This window comes from Lutra lutra, chromosome 10, assembly GCF_902655055.1.
Source record: "Lutra lutra chromosome 10, mLutLut1.2, whole genome shotgun sequence".
Classification (NCBI taxonomy): Eukaryota; Metazoa; Chordata; class Mammalia; order Carnivora; family Mustelidae; genus Lutra; species Lutra lutra.
This window is the reverse complement of record NC_062287.1, coordinates 68,446,142-68,468,327: the sequence shown is the minus strand read 5'-3', so window position 1 is coordinate 68,468,327 and position 22,186 is coordinate 68,446,142. Positions and strand designations below refer to the sequence as shown.

Genomic DNA, 22,186 nt, shown 5'->3' with positions numbered 1-22,186 from the left:
ACGCGCAACAAATGTCCCAAGGGCCCGTGTTCCTTCCCCATTACAAAGCCTGACAGTGGAACAGCATTTTTAGGACATCTGAATCCAGGAAGGTCACTCACCTACTCAAACTTTATTCTTTTAGGTCACAAACATGTCACAAGGACCTTTCATGGGCCAGGCACTGGAGACAGAGGGGAGACAGCATGCGGCCCCTGCCCAGGGGGGAGGGAAGATCCCAGAACAGCCCAGCGAGTGGGAGAGGGTGGTGAGGGCAGGAAGTGAGGAGAGAGCTCTGATGCCTCTGTGAGCAGGGATGGGTCAGGGGTGAAGCTGGGAAGGTGGGTCAGTGTTAGGAGGTGGAAGGTCTTGAATGCTAGTCACAGATATTTGGCCTCGAGTCTCAAGGCAGGAGGTTTAAGCAAGGATGGGACATTATCAAGCTTTCTCTGTTGGGGCATAAACAGGACAACTGTGGAATGTGGAAGGTGGGGCAGAAGGGAGCAGGGAGATGGCTGGGAGTCTTTCACAATTACTGGCTGGCCACAAGGGCCTGAACCAGTGTTGGGGCAGCGGACGTGCACAAAGGGGCCTCTCTGGAACACACGTCTGAGGTGAATTAGCAGGACCATGAGGGAAAGGGTCAGTACTGGTTCCTTTCTCAGGGGGCCAGTATGTGCCAGGGCCGGAAGTCAAGAGGAAAATACAGGAAGCCCGGCAGGATTTCATGGAAAAGAGATCTGTTTGAGCCGTACTAAATCTTTACAAGGTCTGTAAAACAAGAATAAGAGAAGCTTTCCAGAAAATGCTCTGTCCTATGTACAGGAAACTGCTAGGCAGTCTGAGGTGGGTTAACTGGAAGGGGATAAACAGGTCCCAGAACATCAGTCTCTTCTCCACAGACATGTTGTGGCCTGAAGACTCCTGGGCTGGCTGCCTCCCACATCAGTGGGGGCAGATTTCTCTGGAAAGTTTATGTGGCCTAGTTTCAAAGCATGGGGACTCCTTAAATTAAGACCTTTTGTACAGCCTGGCTTACCTTGCCTATGACATTCTGCGAGGTGTCCTATGTCATCTTGGTGGAAATATTCATAACATGATGTGCCTAGAAGTTCTTGTGGTAAATATGCCAAAATAGCTGTTGCCCTAGAATTTTTTTAAAAAAGAAACAGTAATTCAGACAATTAACAGCATCTCTGCAGTGGATGAAGCCCGCTGTGCTGAGGAGAACGAGGTCCGAGCTGGATGGATGTAACTGAGCTTAACCAACACTATAGAAACAGGGAAGAGAAAGAAAAGAAGCCTTTCAAAGGGGCCGTTGTCCCAAGAAAGGAGACTTAAAAATGGTAACTATGTTATCAGATAAAAATGTGACAGAAACCCAACCCCAGTGCAAACCTTCTCCATTTTACTACCTGCCTCCCCCCATTTTTTTTCTTTTAATCAGATAACCAAACATTAAAAGCTCCAGCAGCGGGGGTCACAAGGGCCTTGCAAAGTTATGGCATCCTTTCCCTGCACGTAGTGACTGTTTCTAATAACCAGAAAACTTATCAGCCTGTGAATATTCTCCAGGAGGCCGCAGAGAGCCATGGCAAACTGGGCACATCTGGGGCCTCAGCTCAGGTCCACTACCCCTCCGCTGTGAATGGGAGGTGGCCGGTCCTCAGGCGGGCCCCAGGTCCCCACCCAGAAAAATGAGACTGGACTAGGTCAGTGTTGCCACTGACCTTTCTGCAATGGTGATGTTCTCGATCTGGGCCATTGGCCTCACAGAGCTACGGAGTACCTGCAACATGGCTTAGCGAGCCTGAGGAGCTGTGAACTTCATTTTAATTAAAACCCAAGAAGCCGTTTGAGATCATCATGGCCAACGACCACCGCATCAGACAGCTGAGGACTAGATCCTCTTTTCCAAGTCCTACATTCAAGAATTCCAATCACAGCCATGCCTGTTCAGGTAGCATCCCATGCCCACCACTTCCCTCTGGGCCATGGACATTGAACCACAATGTCGTCTACTTAATGGTCTCTATGTGCCAAAGAGCGTTACAGAGAAAACTCTGTGTTTATGATATTCCAAAGGGTCTCATTTTTTAGCAGAGATCCCCATTGTGTCCCTCTTTTTACCCTGGTGGCCCAGCCCTCTCTGCTCTACCCAGAGATGAAAATCCTGTACCATTACTGCTCACGGGGGCCACGCAGACGCTTACCTCTGGTCTACAAAAACAAACTTCCCGTCTATGGCGTGCCGGGACACGTACTCCATGGACTTCACTCTGATCTCCCCGTTCGCTGGCTGCGGGACCACGTGCGAATGCAGGCGTCCGATGGCGACCAGGCAGCTGAGGTTACAGCCCTCGTTGTCGGGTTCGCCGTCCTCGTCCAGCCCCATCTTTGTGGGCGGCCAGCTCTTCAGGTACCCTGTACTGTGGATGGTGCAGAAGCTCTTTCGATCTGCTAGAAAGCAAAGTCCGCGGTCAAAGTCAGGACAGCTATGGGGGAGCACGGGCGGCAGCCCACGGCAGGCTGGGGTCCAGGAGAGGGGAGTCAAACAACACACACAGCTTTGCCCTCCAGAAGGGAGAATCCGGGGACGGAGGAAGACACAGGCATGGATAGCCGTCCTCCAGCGTCCTCCATGCGGAGCAGGGCTGCTGATACTGAGGAAGGAGTATCTGCATCTACGGGGCGGGGAGGACGGCTGCCCAGGAAACCAGGGAGGAGGTGGATCAAGAAGGATGCGCACTGACTAAGGGACCCAGATGCACAGAGGTCGAGAAGGTACAAAGTGCCGAGGCGCCTCCTGTACGAGCAACAACAGACGGCTCCAGAGGGGCTGGGAAGGCAGAATGGGGCAGATGACTAGGGTCTTAGGCTATTTGCTAACAAATGCGTGTGTGTCAGGGAATGGAGAGCTTCTAAAGGTATTTAAGTGGGGACACAGCAAAGGACTGGCTACTCCAGGGGCACAGCAGTAGGGAAACTGGAAGAGTAAGCCATCAGGTGAAGACAGACATACAGCAGGGGACGAGGGCTGTGCTCCGGGACCGCAGCGAGGATGAGGCGGCGGGGAAGCACACAGGAGATGTTTCTGAGAACTCGAGATGTGGTATGAGTATCAGAACATTTGGTACGAAGGAGAAAGTGCAGGGGACTCCAACATTTCTGGATTGAATGTTTGCTGCTGCTCACAGACTCCAGGAAAAGAGAACAGAATATGCTGTAGAGATGAGGGAGAAGGACTGCACTTTGGGACACACTCAGTCTAGAATGCCTGGGGATTTCAACAAAAAACAGATCCTCACGGAGGATTTAGGAAGCAGCAGGTCTATGCTGCTTACTGGGAGACTGGGAAACCCCTCGGACGCGCCAGCATGGAGTTTCCGGTCCGCGGGGGAGACAGATGTCAAACAAACAACCCGGGGGACGTGCACGGGGCAGTTCCAGGAAGGTGCCAGCAAGAGAACCTGGGGTGCTGCCAGTGGGCTGAGGTGGCCTGAGGGAGCAAGCGGCAGCACCAGACGCCCAGCTCTAAAGGACCAGCGCTGCAAGCTGGCTGAAGGGACTCAGGGGTAGGGGGACAGGGGCCAGCACCCACGGAGACCTGGGGCAGGAAGGGGGGAGAGGCATCGACAGGAAGTCGGTACGGCTGAGCATGCAGAGTGGCGGGGGGGTGGACGGTGCGAGGTCGTGGACTCTCCACTTCTCCCCAACAGCAGTGGGGATGCCTGCAGGCTTTAAATAGGGAGCCGAGAGAAGTTGTGCCAGCGAGGGGACTTCTGCAGGAGGTCGTCGCGGGGGCAGCACTTGGTCACTGACCGCATTGGGAGAGCGAGGGCATGGGGCTGGGGTGCTTCCCCGGCTTCCAGCACATGCAGAGGACAGAGGTACCGTTTACGGCGGGGAGAAGCTCGGGGCGGGGTGTGGGTCACTCATGCAGATCATGTGTGAGATGCCCTAGAGAAGATTTCAGAGGCAAGTAGATTTCAGAGGACGTGGATTATGGATCCAGAGCTCAAAGAAAAGTCTGGGCTAGAAAGACAACTTGGACGTTATTGGCGCCTACGTGGCACAGCAAGCTAAGGGAGAAGAGGACATGACCTATGGGTCAAGTGTAGACAGAAAGGTGGCTCAGGACAGACGAGGAGAGAGCCAAAGGAAGTCAGAAGAGGGCCCTAGTGCAGCAGAGGATGGGGGAGATGAGAAGAATGAGGTTTAGTGGAATCTTAGGGAAAGAATACTTTAAGATGGAAGAAAAATGAACTGTCCCTTGTGTCTAGCAATGTGAGTGTCCTTGGTGAATGGAGCAAGAGTCATTTCGGTGGATTGGCGGAGGCTCGGGGAGCGGCTGGCATTGTGGCTGAGAGCAGTCTTTCTCAACCACATTACGACAAACGGAATTTGCACGAAGGAAGCCTTCCCAGGAATCACCGTCACTGTGACGACCATCAGGGCTTTCCAATCTCTCCTGCTCCCCAAAGTCCCTACCCATAGAGGGAGAATGGCACTGACTGCAGCCCTGGGATTGGCAGGGGACCACCAAACCAACACTCTCTGGAGGACCCCTGGGGACAAAGCCAGTCTCCCCTGTATTCGGATTTATTATTACTATTTTTAGAGATTTTCCTTATTTGAGAGAGAGGGACAGAGATTCTCGGCAGACTCCACACTGAGCGCAGAGCCCGACGTGGGGCTCGATCCCAGGACCGTGAGACCATGACCTGAGCCGAAACCGACAGACACCTCACCGACGGAGCCACCTGGGCGCCTCTGTATTAAGATTTTCAAGAAGTGAAATGGTTACCTTTTTTCTTTGAGCAGGTTGAGGGGAAATCCTTGTCTTCCACCTTTACTGAAGGCCTGTTACACTTCATCCTACAGAAGAAAGAACGTCGTGCTCCAGAACATAATCGAGATGGCCCAGGGGTTATATCTGTTTTAACTGGAAGTCCAGCTGCAAATCAACACACAAAATGTGATAAACTGAGAGTAGTATTGTCTGTCAGGAGGGGGAGTGTGACCTTGAAGAAAGCCTCTTCTTTCCTGCCTCACTGTTTCATAATGACCACATCACTCCTCCTCAGTTCAGGCCGTAAAAGACGCAACGTGGGGAAGAGGGTTGTCCATCTGGAGATGTTTCCAGACCACCTAGAATGCAGCTACTGGTGGGAGAGGCAGGACCAGGATCCTGCTGTGAACACCGGCTATGGGTCTACAGCCCGTGTCTGGGAATAAGGCACGCCCACCACAGGAGTGACTATCAGAGGAGGAGCCGTTGCCCGGGGCTCCTGCTGGCTGTCCCCTCTTCAGCCGACCTGCCCTACAGCCACCCCAGTTGATCTTCTCTGGAACACACACGGGCCTGCCCTCCCTGCCCTGCTTGGTTTGCTCCAGCCACACAGCGGGCACTACACCTGTGTATCCTTCCAGAAATCGTTTTCCCAGCTCTGCTCATCTCTTCATCATCTGGCACACAGTAATCCATCCTTTCAAACCCACTTCAGCTGTCACCGACTCAGTGATGCCTGTCCTCACGCCCACATGAGGATGAATCCTCTGTTCTCTACGCCTGGTACTATTTCTGTGGCGGTACCCAGTACGCAGGGTGCTGTCTGTCTCCTGGTCTCCCTATGACGTGAGAGCCTTAAAGGCAAGGACCAAACATCACCTTATTTTCTCCTCACGTCACTACCAAAAATGCCAGGGCCAGACTATAAAAGGCAACAGGTTCCAGGGACTGTGCTGAACTTTTAGGAAGAGGATATTTAATGAAAAGATCAGGACACTGACATTGTGCCTACTGTGCACCAGGGACTGCCCCATAGGCTTTATGTGTGTTACTATATTTAATCCCCCCAACAACCCAATGAAACAGGCACTATTTTGCAGATAAAGAAACAGAGGCACAGAGGTTAAGTAACTTGTTCAAGGTCACACAGCTGGAAAATGGTGGAACTGGGAAGTGCGCCTGACAATCTGACTCTAGACTCCACACTAACTGCTAGAGTCCATAGGCTCCCATGGGACTGATGGGAGGAGAGCTACAGGGCCTCATGCAGGAGGCACAGGAGGGGACATGGGAGGAAGAAGCGGGGGAAGAATGTGAAAGGTGGTTTCCACTGCTAAAGAAGGAAGCCAGGAGACGGAGCTGACCAACGAGGAACCACTTTTATATTTCATGTTTTCTTACTCTCATCTTGTGTGGCTGCATATGTGTAACACAGGTAAATCGAGGGGATATTTTGGGAGGGAACAAATCAAACTGGTGTGAGCCCTTGAAACTCAGAAGCATAGAACTGGGAATTTCTAGATTCTGGAGGCAGTGAGGCAGAGACTAAAAACCAGAAAGAATCAAGGTAGCTGTTTTTCCTCTGTGGATTTGTACGTTGAGTTGTTGCTTCTTTATGGGAAACAAAGCAAATACAAAGAAAGGGAGATGATCGCCTTGAGCCAAAGAGAGCACCTGTGACCCAGATAAAGGGCAGAGAGGAGGGAGGCCTGAGGCCGAGTGTGAGGCCACAAGCAGCTGTCTTCGCTCAGCGGTCTGGGGGGGCCCCGAGGAAGCAGCCGCAGCCTTCTTCTGGACTCACTTTTTGCATCTATGAGCCGCTCCCGGGGCGCCGTGTCCGAGGACGAGAGCTGCTCCTTCACTTTGGCGATATCTTTAGGGTGCAGGTAGTCAAACAAACTCTGACCGATCAGATCATTCTGCAGGGATGGAGCACGGAGACAAGGAGTCAACGGCGCGTGGAACAGAATGTACCCAATGGATGCTCTGCATCTGTCTCTCTAAGCATGAGAATGTCAAGTTGTCCAACGTGAACACGTACACCTGCCCAGTCATTCTGGCTAGATATAGACACAGGGAACGAGGCACCACCAGTTTGGTTTGGGAACACAGGGGAAAGGGCTCAATTATACGGAAACTTCTATAAATAGTTCGTGTCCTGGAAGCAGGAATCTTTTAGCTGTACATGTTCCCTTTGATTGATTTCTGATGCCCACAAATGCCCTTCTGGGGACACGGGGTGTGGGCGTGGACTCTAACCCAAGTTTCTGTGCTCTTCAGCCACAATGGCCTTCATAACTTTGCTCAAAGACCAAGAAAAGCAAGACACTCCAGATACATTCAAGCTACATTCCTTCGAATGTATACACATGCCACCCCCACTCCTGCCACTCTCTCTAAAAAATAAATACTCAAAAAAAGATTTTTTTTTCTAGGTTTAAATTCATTTCTCTGTTAAGAAATGACGAATTTTCTGGAAGAAGCACTGGGTGTGTGTGTGGGAGGATGATACAAGCATTTCACAGGGGACTTGTAGATTAGAATTATTCTAACACGTGGGGGTGACCTTTCTGGCTGCTGGAGGGCTGCCCGCCAGTGACAGAAACAGGAGCCATACCTGGCTGTAGTTGAGGATCTTGAAGACAGACTCGGAGACAAAGAGGATCTTCCCTCGGTCACATCCTACGACAAACAAAAATCCATCTGCTGCCTAATCAGGAGAAATGGACAGTCAATTTATCACACTTCCGGAAACACGATCTGTACTCACACTGACCGCAAATAAGGGCTTGTTTGCTAAGTATCCAAAGCACAGAACTGTCCTCACTGACAGCCACACGACTCTCTCAACTAATGCCTCAGGAGAGGGGGAGATGCTCTCCAAGGTAGGTCCCGACACACGGATCATTGCAGGACTACAGGGGACGGTCTGATTGAGGGAATTTCTGTTACAACACTCCAGTCACTCTAAGACGTTTCCACTGAGTGTATCGAGGTCTGGAAAAGTCCTATTTTTTAATTATAACTATGTTTGAATCACCGAATCTAAGATTGAAAGGAACCTTCAAGATCAAAACCCCCTCTCCTGGATCCTGACCACCACCTGTCCTCAACCTGAACACTTCCATTTACAGAGCCCACTCGCTTTCCAGCGGTGCTTCTCAACATGGGGAGTGGGTGTTGTTTGTTTTTGTTTTTATGCTGATGGTCTGGGGCAGGGCCAGATCACGAGTCTTTTCTTACCCCTACCCCAAATGATTTTCAGGTACAAGGACTGAGAACTACTGTTCCTGAGTATCATTTCTTGATCCAGGGCTGGGCTGCTTATATCCTAAGTGAGACAAGAAAAGCAAAGCAAAAATCTCCCCTACACACTTCTTCCTCCTTCGCCTTAGGTACAGGTAAAAACCTAATCTATGTGCCTGTCTTGGGACTTAAATCCCAAGATCTCTAGACAGGATGCTCTTTGGTAGGCTGAAGCAGATAAATACCGAGCATCTGAGAGCTCAGGCTGTGTGTGTGACTCCTCCGCACCGCTCTGTACACGGACAGCCACTCAGCTGCGGCTGGGGCCTCCCAGGGACCGAGAGGGGGCTGAGAGCGTCTAGGCTCAGCTCCCACAGTTCTAATTCAACACCCTGCCTTATTCACAGTCCTTGGTCTGTTCTTGGAAAATCTAGAAAAACTCTATTTCCCCCTTCCCACCAAAAGGGCCTTGGGGGATGTAGTTTAATTCAAGGAACTAGGAAATGAATTCATGTGCCTGAGGAAAAGAATGGCGCCCCACCGGTGCGGCCATGAAGCAGCTGGAGGGACTGAACCGGCGCTGCGGAGACGGCGCCAGGCCCCTCAGCCGGAAGGGGAGCGGGGCCGGAGCTCTTCCTAAGCCGGCACAGGGGCAGGGGAGGACAGTGGAGAGGAAGAGACTTCCCAAGCACCATCTGCTGGAAGCCTCGTTCAGTCAAAAACTAGGGTATTAATAACTTGCGCGCTGCCTTGCAGACAATCTCACATCTCACAGAAGTGTTTTGAGGCTTCTCACAGATGAAGTGAAGTGGCACAGAAGGTGCCTCGGAAGAAGGTGCCCGCGACATCCGGGCGGGAATGCTGGACAGAGTCAGGCCTGAACCCGTGACGTCATGAACAAAGGTGGTCTCAACACGTCTGGGGAGGGCAAGAGGGCTCCAAAGGCCCGTGAGCCGTCAGTGAGGACAGGCTCAACACATTCTGACTCTGCTTCCCTCAGGCAGATAAACGCCACCAAGCGAAGGAGCTGGGGCCCAGGGGTGCAGTGGAGTTGCTGAGACTAGGAGATGCCACCAGCACCAGGCGGCCACAGGGAGGGCTCCCTCTAGGGGCGGGGGGACAGACTTAGTAAGGGACACAGAAGCCCTGGTGGGGTCTGCCTAGTTTTCAGAAGATGGGGAGGTAGAGTATCCAGACATCACACACTGGTCAGGTTGCCGGCTCCCTGACACACCATTCATGGAAGCCATTTTGAAAGCTCTCAGTAGGGAGAGCAATCAGTCAGATGTGCACTGAGAAGGAAAAGCAGAAGTCCAGTTCCCACGGCCAAACCATTCAAACACCATCTTAGTGGACCCTGCCTTCTGTTGAAGCAAATTCATGAGAACTGGGCACCTGGAAGTGGTGAAGGATTGGGCCATGCTTTGTCGCCACAGACACGCACCAGGGAGGGCAGAAGAGCTTCCTCAGGGGAGACACATCACCGCTGTGTCCTACAGATGCTGGAGGACACGGAAGCACAGGAAAGGCAAGCCCAAGATGAAGTATTTAGCTTAAATGGCATGAAAATCCTTGTTCCACACCCTGATAAGTGTGGGGATTGGACAGGAAATTTAGAAGAGGAGAAAGTTATTAAGCATTTGCCATTACAAAAGAAGTTTATATACATGTAAATACATATAAACCTATGTTATATATAATGGGAACTTCATATGCCTTCTGTGTTCAAAATAAAACACATTTGTATCACATACATATACATTTTTTTCCTTAAAAACATCCAATTAGCCGTATGGTAAGGCAATCAAGTGTGTGTGAATAGAAACACAGAGACCCTGTTCCGAACTTTATGCCCTTCCAGGTGGCAAGAGTAGAGCATTAAACCAAGCTCTGGGCCCCGTGGGGCTGCAGAGGCTGCTGTCCACAAAGGCAGCTCTGGGGGTTCCCTCCAGAGACCAGCAGACCCAGTTTACATCCTACCTTCAACAAGGCCTCCCTGGGAGCAGGGACAGCTTTAGGAAGAAGGATGGAGAGAGGAGTGCAGAGCTGTGCCCTGAGGGAGGTAGCCCAAGGCCACCACAAACTTACTGAGATGCCTGGCACCCCCACAACGTGTTTCCTGTTGACCTGGACGTACCTAGAACAGTGCCATGCACACAGAACGAAGTCTCAGATGGTCTGTGCTATTAGTGAGGAAAGACACAGAAGGCAGGCCCACCGGATCCACCGGACACAAGAAGCTTCAGAGGAGCCGCTGAGGCCAACTGGAGATAGGACCATCCAATAAAGAGATTTTGACAAAAACAGCAGCTCAAAAAAATGAATACCTATACAGGATGTTTAAAACTTCACCTCACAATAACCCCTGTCCAAGAGAGCGAGAGGGATAGGATTACTGTGGCCCAAAACATGGCACGAATGTGATGGCTTCTATGGCAAGGAAAGTACCAGGCCCTTCCAACCCCAGGCCAACCAGACCACAGCTCAAGTTTCCACAGTGGGTCGTGAGAACCACTCCCGGAGGAAAATCTAGCAAATGGACGTGGCTTTGGAAAGCGTGCGTGGCCAGTGCTGATGCGGGACTCTTGCCTGTCTCCTCTGTGGAGGCTGGAAAAACCTAAATCCTTGCCGCAAAGCCGGGGTCAAGTCACACCTTCTGGAGAAGCAGATGTCTACTACTGGGCTTTCAGGAAGGCCTATCTTTTCTTGAGAAAAGGGACACCTGGCCTGGACACTCCCCTGCCCCTTGTTTCTGGCTGGTGTGCTTACACTGAGGAAGCAGACTGCAGACAAGCCCGACGGGACTGCTGGCGAAGGCAAACAGAGCCTGGTTCCAGCCGCCCTTGCTGAACCACAGCACCAGCCCCTCCTGGTCTACCGCAGGACCAGCTGTATTTGGGACACAAAACCCTCTCTGTTCACCAGGTCATCTGTTCCTTGCAGCTGAAAGCTTTTCAATTGAGAGAACACGTCAAGAGGGGATGAATTTCAGAGGCCAGACTTACAAAGAACCAGAAGCCAGGCAGAGCAGAAAGTCAGGGTGACAACAGAGTAGCCTGGAGCCAGAGGCCTGGCAAATGTCTGCTCAAAAACACGTGCCCAGATGCCATGGGGGCTTAGCAAGTGAGGTCCACCCTGGCTGGGGGAGGACAGAGGCGGGTTACATTTTTCTGTTCACAATTTGCAAGAGGACAGGCTTCTGAATCCCGGTTCTTTCCCTTTAATTTCCAAGTTGATCTCATTCTAACCAGAGGCAGACCTGATTCCACACAGAAGACAAGTTCGTGCGGCGCCATGTCCACTGCCTCTCTGCAGGGACGAGCAAGACCAGCGAGTGCGATGGGCCAGAGAGGAGAGCTTCACCTCCCCCATTTCTTTTCCTCCTTGGGCAGAGGAATCTTTGGAAGCTTTCTTGCTTTGATGGGATTTTGGTGTCAAGATGTACGCGGATGTTTTTGTGCTAGCAGTTAAGGGAGAAGACAAATCCTTAGTTACCCATATCCGTCCCTTTCTAAAAACTCGTGCTGGAATGGGGTTCTTGACTACCTACGAGTAACAAAATCCTGCCTCCTTCCATTGAAAAATCACAGTAGCCTGGGCCTTCAATTTTTGTCTAAACAAGGGTGGAAGGACCGTCTAGACAGTCTAGACAGATGTGGACACCCGAAAAGACAAAGTGGGCCTCAAAATGTCCAATATATAGACATCAAATTCCCACACTCTGCTACCTCACTCTGAAATTTCTAAGGATGTGTAAAACAAGCTCATGATTGTGACATACCCTGAGAATGAGGTGTTTCAATTCATCATCTGACAGAAAAGTTGGTTTGTAGTTTGCTTCTGTATATGGGTTGGTGGCACCTTAGGGAGGGAAAAAAAAAAAAGTTTGTACACTTTCTACTCAGGGAATGGCTCCTTCCACTAGGCCTCTGACCTTCCAGTTGTGGCCTAGTCCCTACCACCCGGGACTTCGATGTTCTCTTCTTTTTCCTTAACGGATACAGCATTAGATCAGGCTTTGGAAAGAACCCACTGAAAAGACAAAACTATTGCCCACAGGGGACCTGACAGGCTTGCTCTGGTCACCGTAGGGGAGCCAAGAGGTAATAGACAGAAGTAAAAATCTGCTTCAAAGAGAGAAGGCAGCTTTGGAAGCCAACCGACAGCGGCTCCTGGGAAGATTCCCTCCTCCAAGGATTGACGTTAAATGCGTTGTCTAGAGGTCCCTCAGATGACCACACTGAGCATTCCTGGGAATGTCCAGTCAGCCAGGCCCTGAGTAAATAAATATACTGTAAAAGGCATTTAGCGGGAGAGCTGCCTCATCGGGGGGCGGTAAACAAGCTTGGCAACCCAGAGAAATGCATTGCTTCAGTGAATACAACTCTGGCTCCTCCAGCTGAAAGGGGACGAGATGCTTAAAAGGCCATCCATCTGGCATCGTAGAGGGAACTCAAACAGGCATCGTATAGTAACAGAGAAAAATGCCCGCAGCAAATGACCTGGAATCTGCAAAAATGGTTAGAACAGTGAGGAAATAAAACGGAAAAGATCGGTTACAATTTCCAGTACCACGGTGAAGGAGGTTGACAGAATGTGTCTGACTTTCATATCAACAAATGAGGCACACACTGGGCCCCACCCTTGCTTTTGACAGAACTCTAGATTTGTCCTTCGTTTCCTTCCAATTTAATAAAAATTAGCTTATGCTTATACTAAATCTCTAGAACCTTCCCTAATAGGAATGTTTAGAGGACATGCTCACAACATAGGACACGAGCTGCCATGTCCATAAGAACGCAATTCTTTTGCCACGCAGGTCAGAGGTCTGACTGAGCGCCCACTTTCCAATTTCCTCCAAGGGGCCAAGATGGGCCACAGAACCTTCCAGGCCCAGCGCTCACTGAAGGGCCTGCGACACTACAGATTTCTCCTGTGGTTTGGATAAGTCCTTTCCACATTGCTCTGCCTCTGTGTTCTCACCCACCCCATGTTCAGAGAAGAAGGAAAAACTGCCTCCCTCATAAAGAGTCTATCTGGTTTGGGAAAATTCCAGGAGCATGAAAATCTTATCAGTGTTCATCCCTGACAGTAAAATGAAGCAAAAACCATCACCCAGTGAGTCACTCTTGAAAGGAGCCATGGTGAATCTTCCTCCTACAAACAGCAGGGGACTTCTCGGTGCCTCCAAGGGCACCTGCATTTCTGATGGGGATCACCGGGCAAGTGGGGCCCAGGCGCACACACACATGGAAGGTGTGGGTCCTCTCTGACACACACGGAGCCTGCCTCTCACATACACGTGTACCCCCTGGAGCGGGTCGACTGCACAATCCCCACTGGACACCCACGTAAACTCAATGATCACTCCATTTGTCATCAGGTCTACTGCGGGGAAGGAGAGGCCTGTTGCGGAAGGCTACACACTGGCAAATAATGACCACGGTCCAGGGGCCTCAGGCACACCCTAGGCCAGGGACGGAACACTGGTAGGCCAGGGCATCAAGGACAATAAAGCCCACCGTCTTACCTCGTAATGTTTTCATGTGCTGAACGGCCATCCTCAGCACAGTAAGTTTATCTAACTTCCTGGACATGGCATTGCACGTGGGCACCAAAGAAGCCAGTTCGTCAATGAAACTGTTCATTTTATCCCGACGCCGCTTTTCGATCTGACTGTGGGCTTCTCTGCACAACAACAGGAAAAAGGATTTCTAGAAAATGACACCAAGCCTCAAGGAGACAATGACAAAAGTCAGTTCCCACGGTTCCTGACATTTCCCGGACAGGGCACATTTAGAATCTGCACAAGGCTTTGAACTCGACTAAAGGCACCAAAGAAGCGGCCTCACTGGCCCCCGCCCCGGGGTATTAGTTGGCTGTATGCTTTCCACATACTCAGAATTAAGAAGAAATAGAACAAAAATGGTCTTCTCAGAGTAAACTGGATAGGGAATTTCTCATTACTTTTTTTTTTAAGATTTTATTTATTTGTCAGAGAGAGAGAAAGAACAGTGGACAGAGGGAGAAGCAGACTCCTGCTGAGCAGGGAGTCCGATGTGGGACTCGATCCCAGGACTCAGGATCATGCCCTGAGCCGAAAGCAGACGCTTAACCGATTGAGCCACCCAGGCGCCCGTTTTCATTTCTTTTCCTCTCAGCATCTGTCAGGTTGGATTTTAAGATGGGCATTGAGGGAAAGAGAAGGGACGTGGAGCCTGACAAGAGCAAAGCACCTAGGACAGCCACTGGGTGGGGGTGGGGGTGTGTGTGATCCTGGAGTCCCGGAGAGATCTCGGAGGTTTGTGAGGAGCCCACTGCGTGGCCTGTCAGAGCCTGACTGAGTCACTAGGTAACTAGCGCCACCATCATTGGGTCAACTATGACTCCACCAAGATACAGCAGATGCTACATCTGTCCCCAAGAGCTTCCTCTGAAGAATGTCACACTCATCCCTCCCAGGAATGACTGCCCATCAAGGCAAGGGATGCTTCCCCGGGAACACACGCTCTCCCTGACTGGTTTTCAGCTGCCATTTGTGATGGTCCCCTATGGAGGTGTATCACCAGTGGAAATGTCGTTTGCTGCCATAGCAACAGAGCCACCAAGAGGGACCTCCCACCAAGGCTAGGCCGTGTAGGGAAAGCTACAAATCTCAGGCCAGTCGAATTCTGCAGCCCTGGATCTGTGTCAGGACAGCCTCAGAGGGCCCTAGAGCCACTGGGAGGAGAGCAGACCCACGTGGATGGGGTCAGCAAGGGCTAGAGGCAGGAGGGACCAAGTTCGAGTATCTACTCAAGGGCAAAGGCAGCCCCATGTCTGGCCTTGCAATGCAAGATGGCCTGCTCTGAGAGGCAAGGCCCAGCCCAAGGATGGGGTCACTGAAACAGGTCTGCTCTGGAGGGGAATCAGGAAGGAGCGAGGAACTTGCTGGAGACTGCTGGGGAAGAGCTTCAGCCTGTAAGGGTTTCCTGCTACTTCTGAAGTCCCCTTTAGGTTAAATGTGATCACACAGCCAAGAGTGAAGACCAACTCCATGTGGAGAGGACAAGTAGCAGGCAGTCCACATCAACCCCTACCCTGAGCCCTGAAAGGATGCTTAGACCGACAGGGACCAGACACACAGAACTGCCTCAGCTGCACTCTGGGCAGCCAGAACCAGGATGCTGTATAGACTGGTCCATGCTTACCTTGCATTTTTGATCCTTCCTTGGTGCTCTGTGTATTCTAACCTGGAAGGGAAAGCAGGGGGGAAAAAAAAAAAAGCAAGATCAAACACAATCCCTGGGAGACTAATGGCCAAGTTACACCTCTCTCTCTTCTTCTCAGCTTCATTCATTTCCCTGCTTAATCCCTGTCATCTGTCTCCAACACAAGGGCTCTTGTTAGCTGCCCTGGGGGGCTGGGGGTGAGCATCTTGAGCTTATCCCCAATCAAGGACACAGGTGGGACCTGTACCAAGTAACAGAACATGTAATTATGCAAGGAAAATAGCTAGCAGGATGAAGGTCATGACTAGGTTCATGGTACCTTCCGTGAGGGTCATCTTTGTCTGTGTCCATGCTCTCTCTGAAAAAACAAGAGAGAACGTGAGTATTTGTTAATAAAGACATACAAAGCGGCTTCTTACAACATGGAAGGATTGCATTTATCCAGAAACCAAATAATCAGAAAGTTCAGATTCCGTAGTATCGATTATCGAAGCAGACTAGTCGAACACACATAGCTTGCCCTAATATGCATCTAGGACTGGTTTCCCAGATGATCAAACAAAAGTTACGTGTGGTCATCAACAGAGCTTGCTGTTAACATATTTTAGGCCCTATTAGAAACCGGGAATACAGAGCATTTATGGAAATTCTTAATAACTGTATCCAAATAACTGTAATATCTTATTCCCCTCATCATTCTGGATAAATGGAGTTTATTCATTTGCAAAACATACCAAGCCTCAAATATACGTGTGCATACATATATATCTGGTGGGGGGGGGGTGTGAAGTGGGGAGGGGAGACCAGAGAACCCACAAGGAAGCACTGAGCAGAGCCCTGAGGCAGCTTTTCAAAGACACGGACACACAATGTTCTGGTTCTCAGCCAGGTGGGAACCCCCGAGGCCCAAGGACCAGGGAGAGAGGGCCCAAGTGGGGCTGAGGGCCGTGGAGCCCTGTTTGGCCACTGGGGGTCCTCAGGTCACAGCAGGGATCTATCTCCCTTTTATAGTCTCCAGTGATCCAGGTTTCAGGGCACCTCACGGTTTAGTAGAAAACAGACTAAAATCCTCCAAAGAAGGAGTTCCAAATCACCCTGGGGTCACCTCACACCCTTCTCCAGTGCCCAAGCTTATACCAGGAGGGCACTGCCTGGCACCTGGGCCTCTCTCTTTCATCCTGTAAGAACAGAGGGATCTGGCCCTTCAAACAATGTAGTCTCAAGGGCAAAAACAACTTTTCTCAGGAGCACCAAATCACAGCATGGGCATTCTAGAACAGGGATTCCCACCCGGGAGCCCTTGACTGCCTCACCAGCAGAGAGGACCCTAGCTAGTCCTAGAGTGCAGAAGACGGGATTCAGGCCACAGGGGAAAACAAACTCTCCCTCCCCTTTTGTCTTGGCTTGCAGCTGGTCCCTGAGGCCAGGATGATCAACTCAGGTGAAGAGAGCTCCGCCTGACCCACTGGACACAATTAGCGCATTGAAAAGTCAGGGAAAGAGGGATGAGGGGTGCTTAATTATAGCGTCTCCACAAATCACAGAAGATTTGTAAACGGGGTCCAGGAGGGAAACCTGGAGGTCTTGGGTGGGGTCAAGGTCGGAAACCACAGGTTTAGATAGCAGAGGACTTAGAAGACACCAGTGACTCCAACCACCCAAGGCAAGTGGTCCATGGAAACCATCTCCTGGCCTCCCTGTTGGGGAGGGACTGCTCCAGAAGAACCCTCTCGGGCCTCACACCCACTCTCCATCCCCTGGGCGTTGGCTTGCTCAATCATCTGGGGTCACTTACATATTAATCATAGCATCTCCTAGTGGGCATCTGACCTTCAGCCACTGTGCTCCCCAAATTCGACCTGTGAACTTCAGCAGAAAGGACATCTGCTGTGGGGGAGATACCTCCTTGGAGAGGTTTCCCTCATTAAACAAAAGAAAAGCTCTTAAGTGGACAAGGGGATAAGAACCCACGCAGTTGCCTCAAAACAAAACGTGCCTTTGAATGTTCTATGCGGCTGTCTATTCCCTAAGTGTTTGTACAGTAAAGGGTTGGCTACATGTATGCAAATTTACTTACTCAAAAGAAAAGCCATCAGGTCTAAAAAGAAACAAAAATACTATTTAATAAAACAGGTACACACTAATTTGAATAAGGTTTCAGGGCCATACCGATGTTCCTACGGTACTTTCGGAGGGGGCCAGCACTCACTCACTCCCTCCACGAACATTGAACATCGAACATCGTTAAGCAACTGGGGACTTCCTCAGAGAGAGCCTGAGGCAAAGTCCTCTTTGAAACCACGGAGAGTACCTCCAGACACTTAGCCCTCTTGCTCAAAGGAGCCAAGGAGGCTGGAGGAAAAAGGTGAAAGGTAGCACTTGGCTTTAAGCCTCTTCCTTTTCCCTTGATGTGGTACAGTTTGGGGAGAGAAAGGGGGATGGGGGTGCCTCAGCAGGGCTGGAGGCTCCCTCCTGCTTGCGATCCAGGGAGGAAGATAAAAGCAAAAACGAAACAAAACAAAACAAAAACAAAAACCCCACTGTGGGGCCACCTAGACTTGGATCTTTGGTTTCCATCCCTTTCCACAAAGAGGACCCCTTCTTCCAGGAGAACAGCAGTTGGCCCCTCGATGTGCCGGGAACGGACACCAAGTTTAGCCAGAGGAAGAGGAGCCCAGGAGGCCTTACTGGTAGTCGGTAGAGCTGCCTTTCCGTTTGCGGTTACAATCCATGCCACTGGAGCCGAGGGGGCTGGAAAGCAGGTCGGTGGGGCCCGGGGACATGAAGTCACTGATTGTCGAAGAAATGTCCATTCTCTGGTCAGCCATTGGAGGTCTGGAACTGGTACAATAGGCACAAAGGTGATTTCTACATGCTCTTCTACCATGGTGGAGGGCGAGGGTGGTCCTGTGGAGGGTCGGGCTACTGGTCTACCACACTAACCCATGTCCCCCACCCCCGCCAGCTGGAATAGGGACACAGAGGGATGGAGAGAGCAGCTGACATGCTTTAGGAGTTAACATAGATAATGTAGGTTAACCTGTTCATATTGCCTGTTTGTTTGTTTAAGATTTTATTTATTTATTTGAGAGAGAGAGTGTGCACACAGTGGGAAGTGGGGGGAGCAGCAGAGGGAGAGGGAGAAGCAGGTTCCCATGGGGCTCGATCCCAGGACCCTGGGATCATGACCTGAGCTGAAGGCAGATGCTTAACCAACTGAGCTACCCAGGCACCCCCCTGCTCATATTTCTGATGAAGACCCAAAGTTCAGAGCAACTGGGTAGCTTCTCCTGGGTCCCCATCCCAGGGCATGCGAGAATAATTGCAGAACCCATGGCTCGAGGACTTAGAGCCCAGTGGTCCTCCCATGGAGAAGACCAGATACTGACAGTTCTAATTTTATTTTCTTCCAGTCCATAAAATAAATAGGATTTACTGGTTATCTTTGTGTTTTTGTTACAACTTCTGCAAAAGTCCCAGAAAAGCAGAAAATATCCTTTCTCAGACCATAAGTCCCTCTCGGGAGTCAGGAAAATATGGTCCCTGTCTAGCATGGGGCCATGAAAAGTCTGTCTTGTCTTCCCTGACTAGCCTTTGTGCCCAGCATCCCCTGCCAGGAAAACCTGCATAAAGGACATAAAGACATTGTAGACCAACTGGCACAACATCTCAGGAATTCACATTTTATAAGCGTGGAGTCAGCTGGCCCAAAAAAGAGACTGCCAAGTACCTTGCAAGGGACTTCGACTCCAAACCAAGTGGAAGAGGGCCGCGCTCTGCCCACGGACGGGGTCCCAGGTCCACACCACGTGACCGGGGCTGTCACTCCCTCTCTCTGGGCCCAAGTTCCTTCATCTGCAAAGCAAGAAGGGGACTGTGATCTCCGCTCCCCGATTACAGTTCCGCCCACAGACGAGTGCACTAGGGTCAGGTGTGGGCCAACTTTTCCCTTTCACAGCCACTGCTGGAGGGAGCATCTCAGTGCTCTAACTCCAGGCACTAGAGCTATTATCGCTCAGTCTAAATGTCTAAAAGCAGGACAAAAGGGAACACACGTGGTAGGTCTTGGTACATTCTGGAACACCGTGCTGCCAAAAAGCTCTGATAATTTAGATTCCCAACAAGAGCTCCTATCAATCTGAAGGAAAGGACAAAACCCCATTGGTTTTTACTTGCATTTTTAAATGATTACGGATGCTGTCTCTATGTTTATAGGCATTTCTCTGGTTTCCTTTGTGCCCACTTATGTCCTGTTTTTCTACCACATTTTCTTCAGTATGGATGGGCCTCCTAACTCATGTTCACCTGTGCACCTGAACCTGGGGGGAGAAAAACACACAATGAACTCGCTGCTCTCACTTGCCATCCACGACCTCGCACACCTCCAACACCAGCACCACCCGGAGATCCTCAACCCCCCTGCTCGCTTTATTCCCCTCTCCATGACCAAGAACACCACACCCTCGCTCTTCTCAAGCCCCCAACAGCTCTCCATCCCAACTCTCAGCAGATACTTGACTTTCTATTCCACTGAGAAAAGGGAGCACATCCACCAGCTCACCTAGCTGCTGCTGGTAGGAATTCTGCTCCTCCAACAGGGGGGGGACGCCATTGTCTTACTCCTGAAAGACCATCACCCCGGAATTCTCTCCCTGCCACTCATCCAGCACTGTCCACTTTCCCCACCCTGCTGGATCACCCTCGTTTGGATACAAACAACTCATTTGGGGGGGAAAATCACAAGTATTTCTGAACTCCATTCCCTTCTGGTCAGTATCCCCATTTCTCGGTTGCCAATTATTTTCCTCTTACTCAGTATAAGCCAACTCAAATCAGGCTTTTGTCTCATCATTCCAACAGAACAGCCCCCGTTATGCTCCCCAGTGAGATCCTCATTGCTAAATCCAGTGGCTGATTCTCCATTCCCTCCCTACTTGCCCCATCCCAACACCTGGTAGAGCTGATCTGTCCCTCTCGTCTCTTGGCTTTGGAGAGGCAACCCTCTCATTGACCCCTTCATCTCAGTGGCCACCCTTTCCACACCGGCCTCTTTTGCAGGCTCGTCCCCCTCCCTCACCTCTACATCAGAGTCCTGAAGGTGTCCTCAGACCTTCTCTGTGTACAGCCACTCCCTAAGAGATTGGTCTAGCTTCAATGCCTCCAATAGGATCAAGGCTCGGAGAACTCCCCAACTTCTACTTCCAGCCTGGACCACTCCTGAATGCCAAACTTAGAGGACCACTTCCCTGGGGTCTCCCTTTGAGTATACAACAAAGACCTCCAACTAAATCAACCCAAACCCCTGGTTGTCCCCAAGCCAAGCCCCTTAGTGATGCTCACATCGATGAGTGGAGCTTCTGAATGCTCAGGCCCCAATAGCAGAAGTCATCCCGACTCCTTGCTTCCTTTTACAACCTGCAGCCAATCCATCAGAAGATCCCACCAGCTCAACATTTACAAAGACATCCAAGTTTAACCACTGCTCTCCTTTCTCCTTCCTATTTCTTCTCCAACGTTGCTTCCGCAGTGAAGTGATATTCTCTGAATATCGTATACTGTAACCCCCCATCCCTGCTTCACTTTTTCCCATGGCCCCTGACCCATAATCGACTTATTTACTAGCCTTCTGTCCATGAGACTATGAGCATCAGAAGAGCAGGGACTCCGTTTAGTTCACTGCTTGCACCATAGTAGCCGAGAACGCTCTCTAGCATATGGTAAGTACTCAATAAATAGTGTTGGATGAGTAAGTTTGTACATTAGGAATAGTCATTCCTTGTTTGTCACAGATGTCATCAATACCCACCCCCTTTTTGCCTTTTAACTTGGCTTACAGGATTTATATGTGATACTAAAAGTGACAGATTTTTTTTTAAAAAGCCTTTTTTTCACCCCAAAATAGGAATATCCTAATATTTTTATAATTTTATTTATATAGCTCTTAATCCATTTGGAATTACTTTTGGTATACTACCTAAGGTTGGAGACTTCTTTCCCTCCAGTGGATAGATAACCGTGCCAACACATTCACTAGACCAGACATTCTGTTACCAGTCAGTTGAAATGCCACCTTTATTGATTATTATCTATTTTTGGACTTCCTATTCTGTTCCTTTGATCTAGTTACTTCCAATCCAGTACCACACTATCTGTCATTGTGGCCTCATAATACATTCTACTATTAGATAGAACAAACCCTTGTCCTCTTAGGACTTTTCACTTTCAGAAATTTCCTGGTTTTTCCAATTTATCCTTTGAGAAGCATTTAATCACATCAAAGGCACGGACAGGTGGCTGCTAGAAGTTATAATGATGGACATGAAGAGAAGCAGATGAGGGAGGAGCACAGAGCCCTCCCCTCGAGGTCTTGGCGAGCCTCTGGGCCACCTGACAGACACAGGGAGCCACCTCTGGCCCCCACTCCCTCTTTTTGACCAGCTAGACTGTTGCACGAGGTAGACTTGTCCCAACTGTTGGGCTGTGGGGAGAAACCACACTTCCTGAAAGTACCATGGGGGCTGCCAGTGATAGCAGGTGGGGCTGGGGGTGTGATTTTACTACCTGAAGTTAGAGTTCTTGAAGCTCAGATCCACCTTGGGAGGAGCAAGGGGCTACTGGACTGATGGGTCACCTCAAAGAGATTTTCATGGTTTGTCGTTTCCTTTCAGGCAGTCAACGTCTTCCAGAAACCTACAGTGGGGCCCACAAGAAAAGAAAGCCCACACAGGTCACTTGTGGGGAGGCACACAGCACAATCTCCTGTTAGCTAAGGGAGAGGCTCAGTGGGGAGAAGCTTGCCAGCCCAGCTCGTCTAGGACAAACAAGGCTTTTGAAATGATTAAACATGGATTCCTGGATGTGGTCTTAAGAGAAAGAAGATAATTGGACTTTTCATTTCTCCTACCGGGCCAGGCAATAAAATTATAGTGAGCACTTACTGAATGTGTGCCTCGCGTCA

General features: G+C 50.3%; 1 protein-coding gene across 11 annotated transcripts in view; it reads right to left on the bottom strand.

The window, feature by feature from the left end:
• BMAL1 (basic helix-loop-helix ARNT like 1) overlaps positions 1-22,186 on the bottom strand; it is a 98,127-nt gene that overhangs the window by 11,001 nt on the left and 64,940 nt on the right. For 2 of the 11 annotated variants that reach the window (XM_047690664.1, XM_047690665.1), the window contains exons 3-14: positions 21,790-21,918; positions 18,959-19,083; positions 17,917-18,069; positions 15,548-15,586; positions 15,208-15,249; positions 13,548-13,705; positions 11,799-11,878; positions 7,389-7,481; positions 6,573-6,690; positions 4,787-4,936; positions 2,193-2,439; positions 1,019-1,125 (exon numbers count right to left, since the gene is read on the bottom strand). In XM_047690664.1, coding sequence (XP_047546620.1) covers positions 1,019-1,125; positions 2,193-2,439; positions 4,787-4,936; positions 6,573-6,690; positions 7,389-7,481; positions 11,799-11,878; positions 13,548-13,705; positions 15,208-15,249; positions 15,548-15,586; positions 17,917-18,056 — 1,174 coding nt within the window. In that variant the 5' untranslated portion in view covers positions 18,057-18,069; positions 18,959-19,083; positions 21,790-21,918. Of the gene's footprint in view, positions 1-1,018; positions 1,126-2,192; positions 2,440-4,786; positions 4,937-6,572; positions 6,691-7,388; positions 7,482-11,798; positions 11,879-13,547; positions 13,706-15,207; positions 18,070-18,958; positions 19,084-21,789; positions 21,919-22,186 lie in introns of those variants that run through there. The other 9 variants (XM_047690668.1, XM_047690669.1, XM_047690670.1 and 6 more) reach the window with 9 other exon arrangements.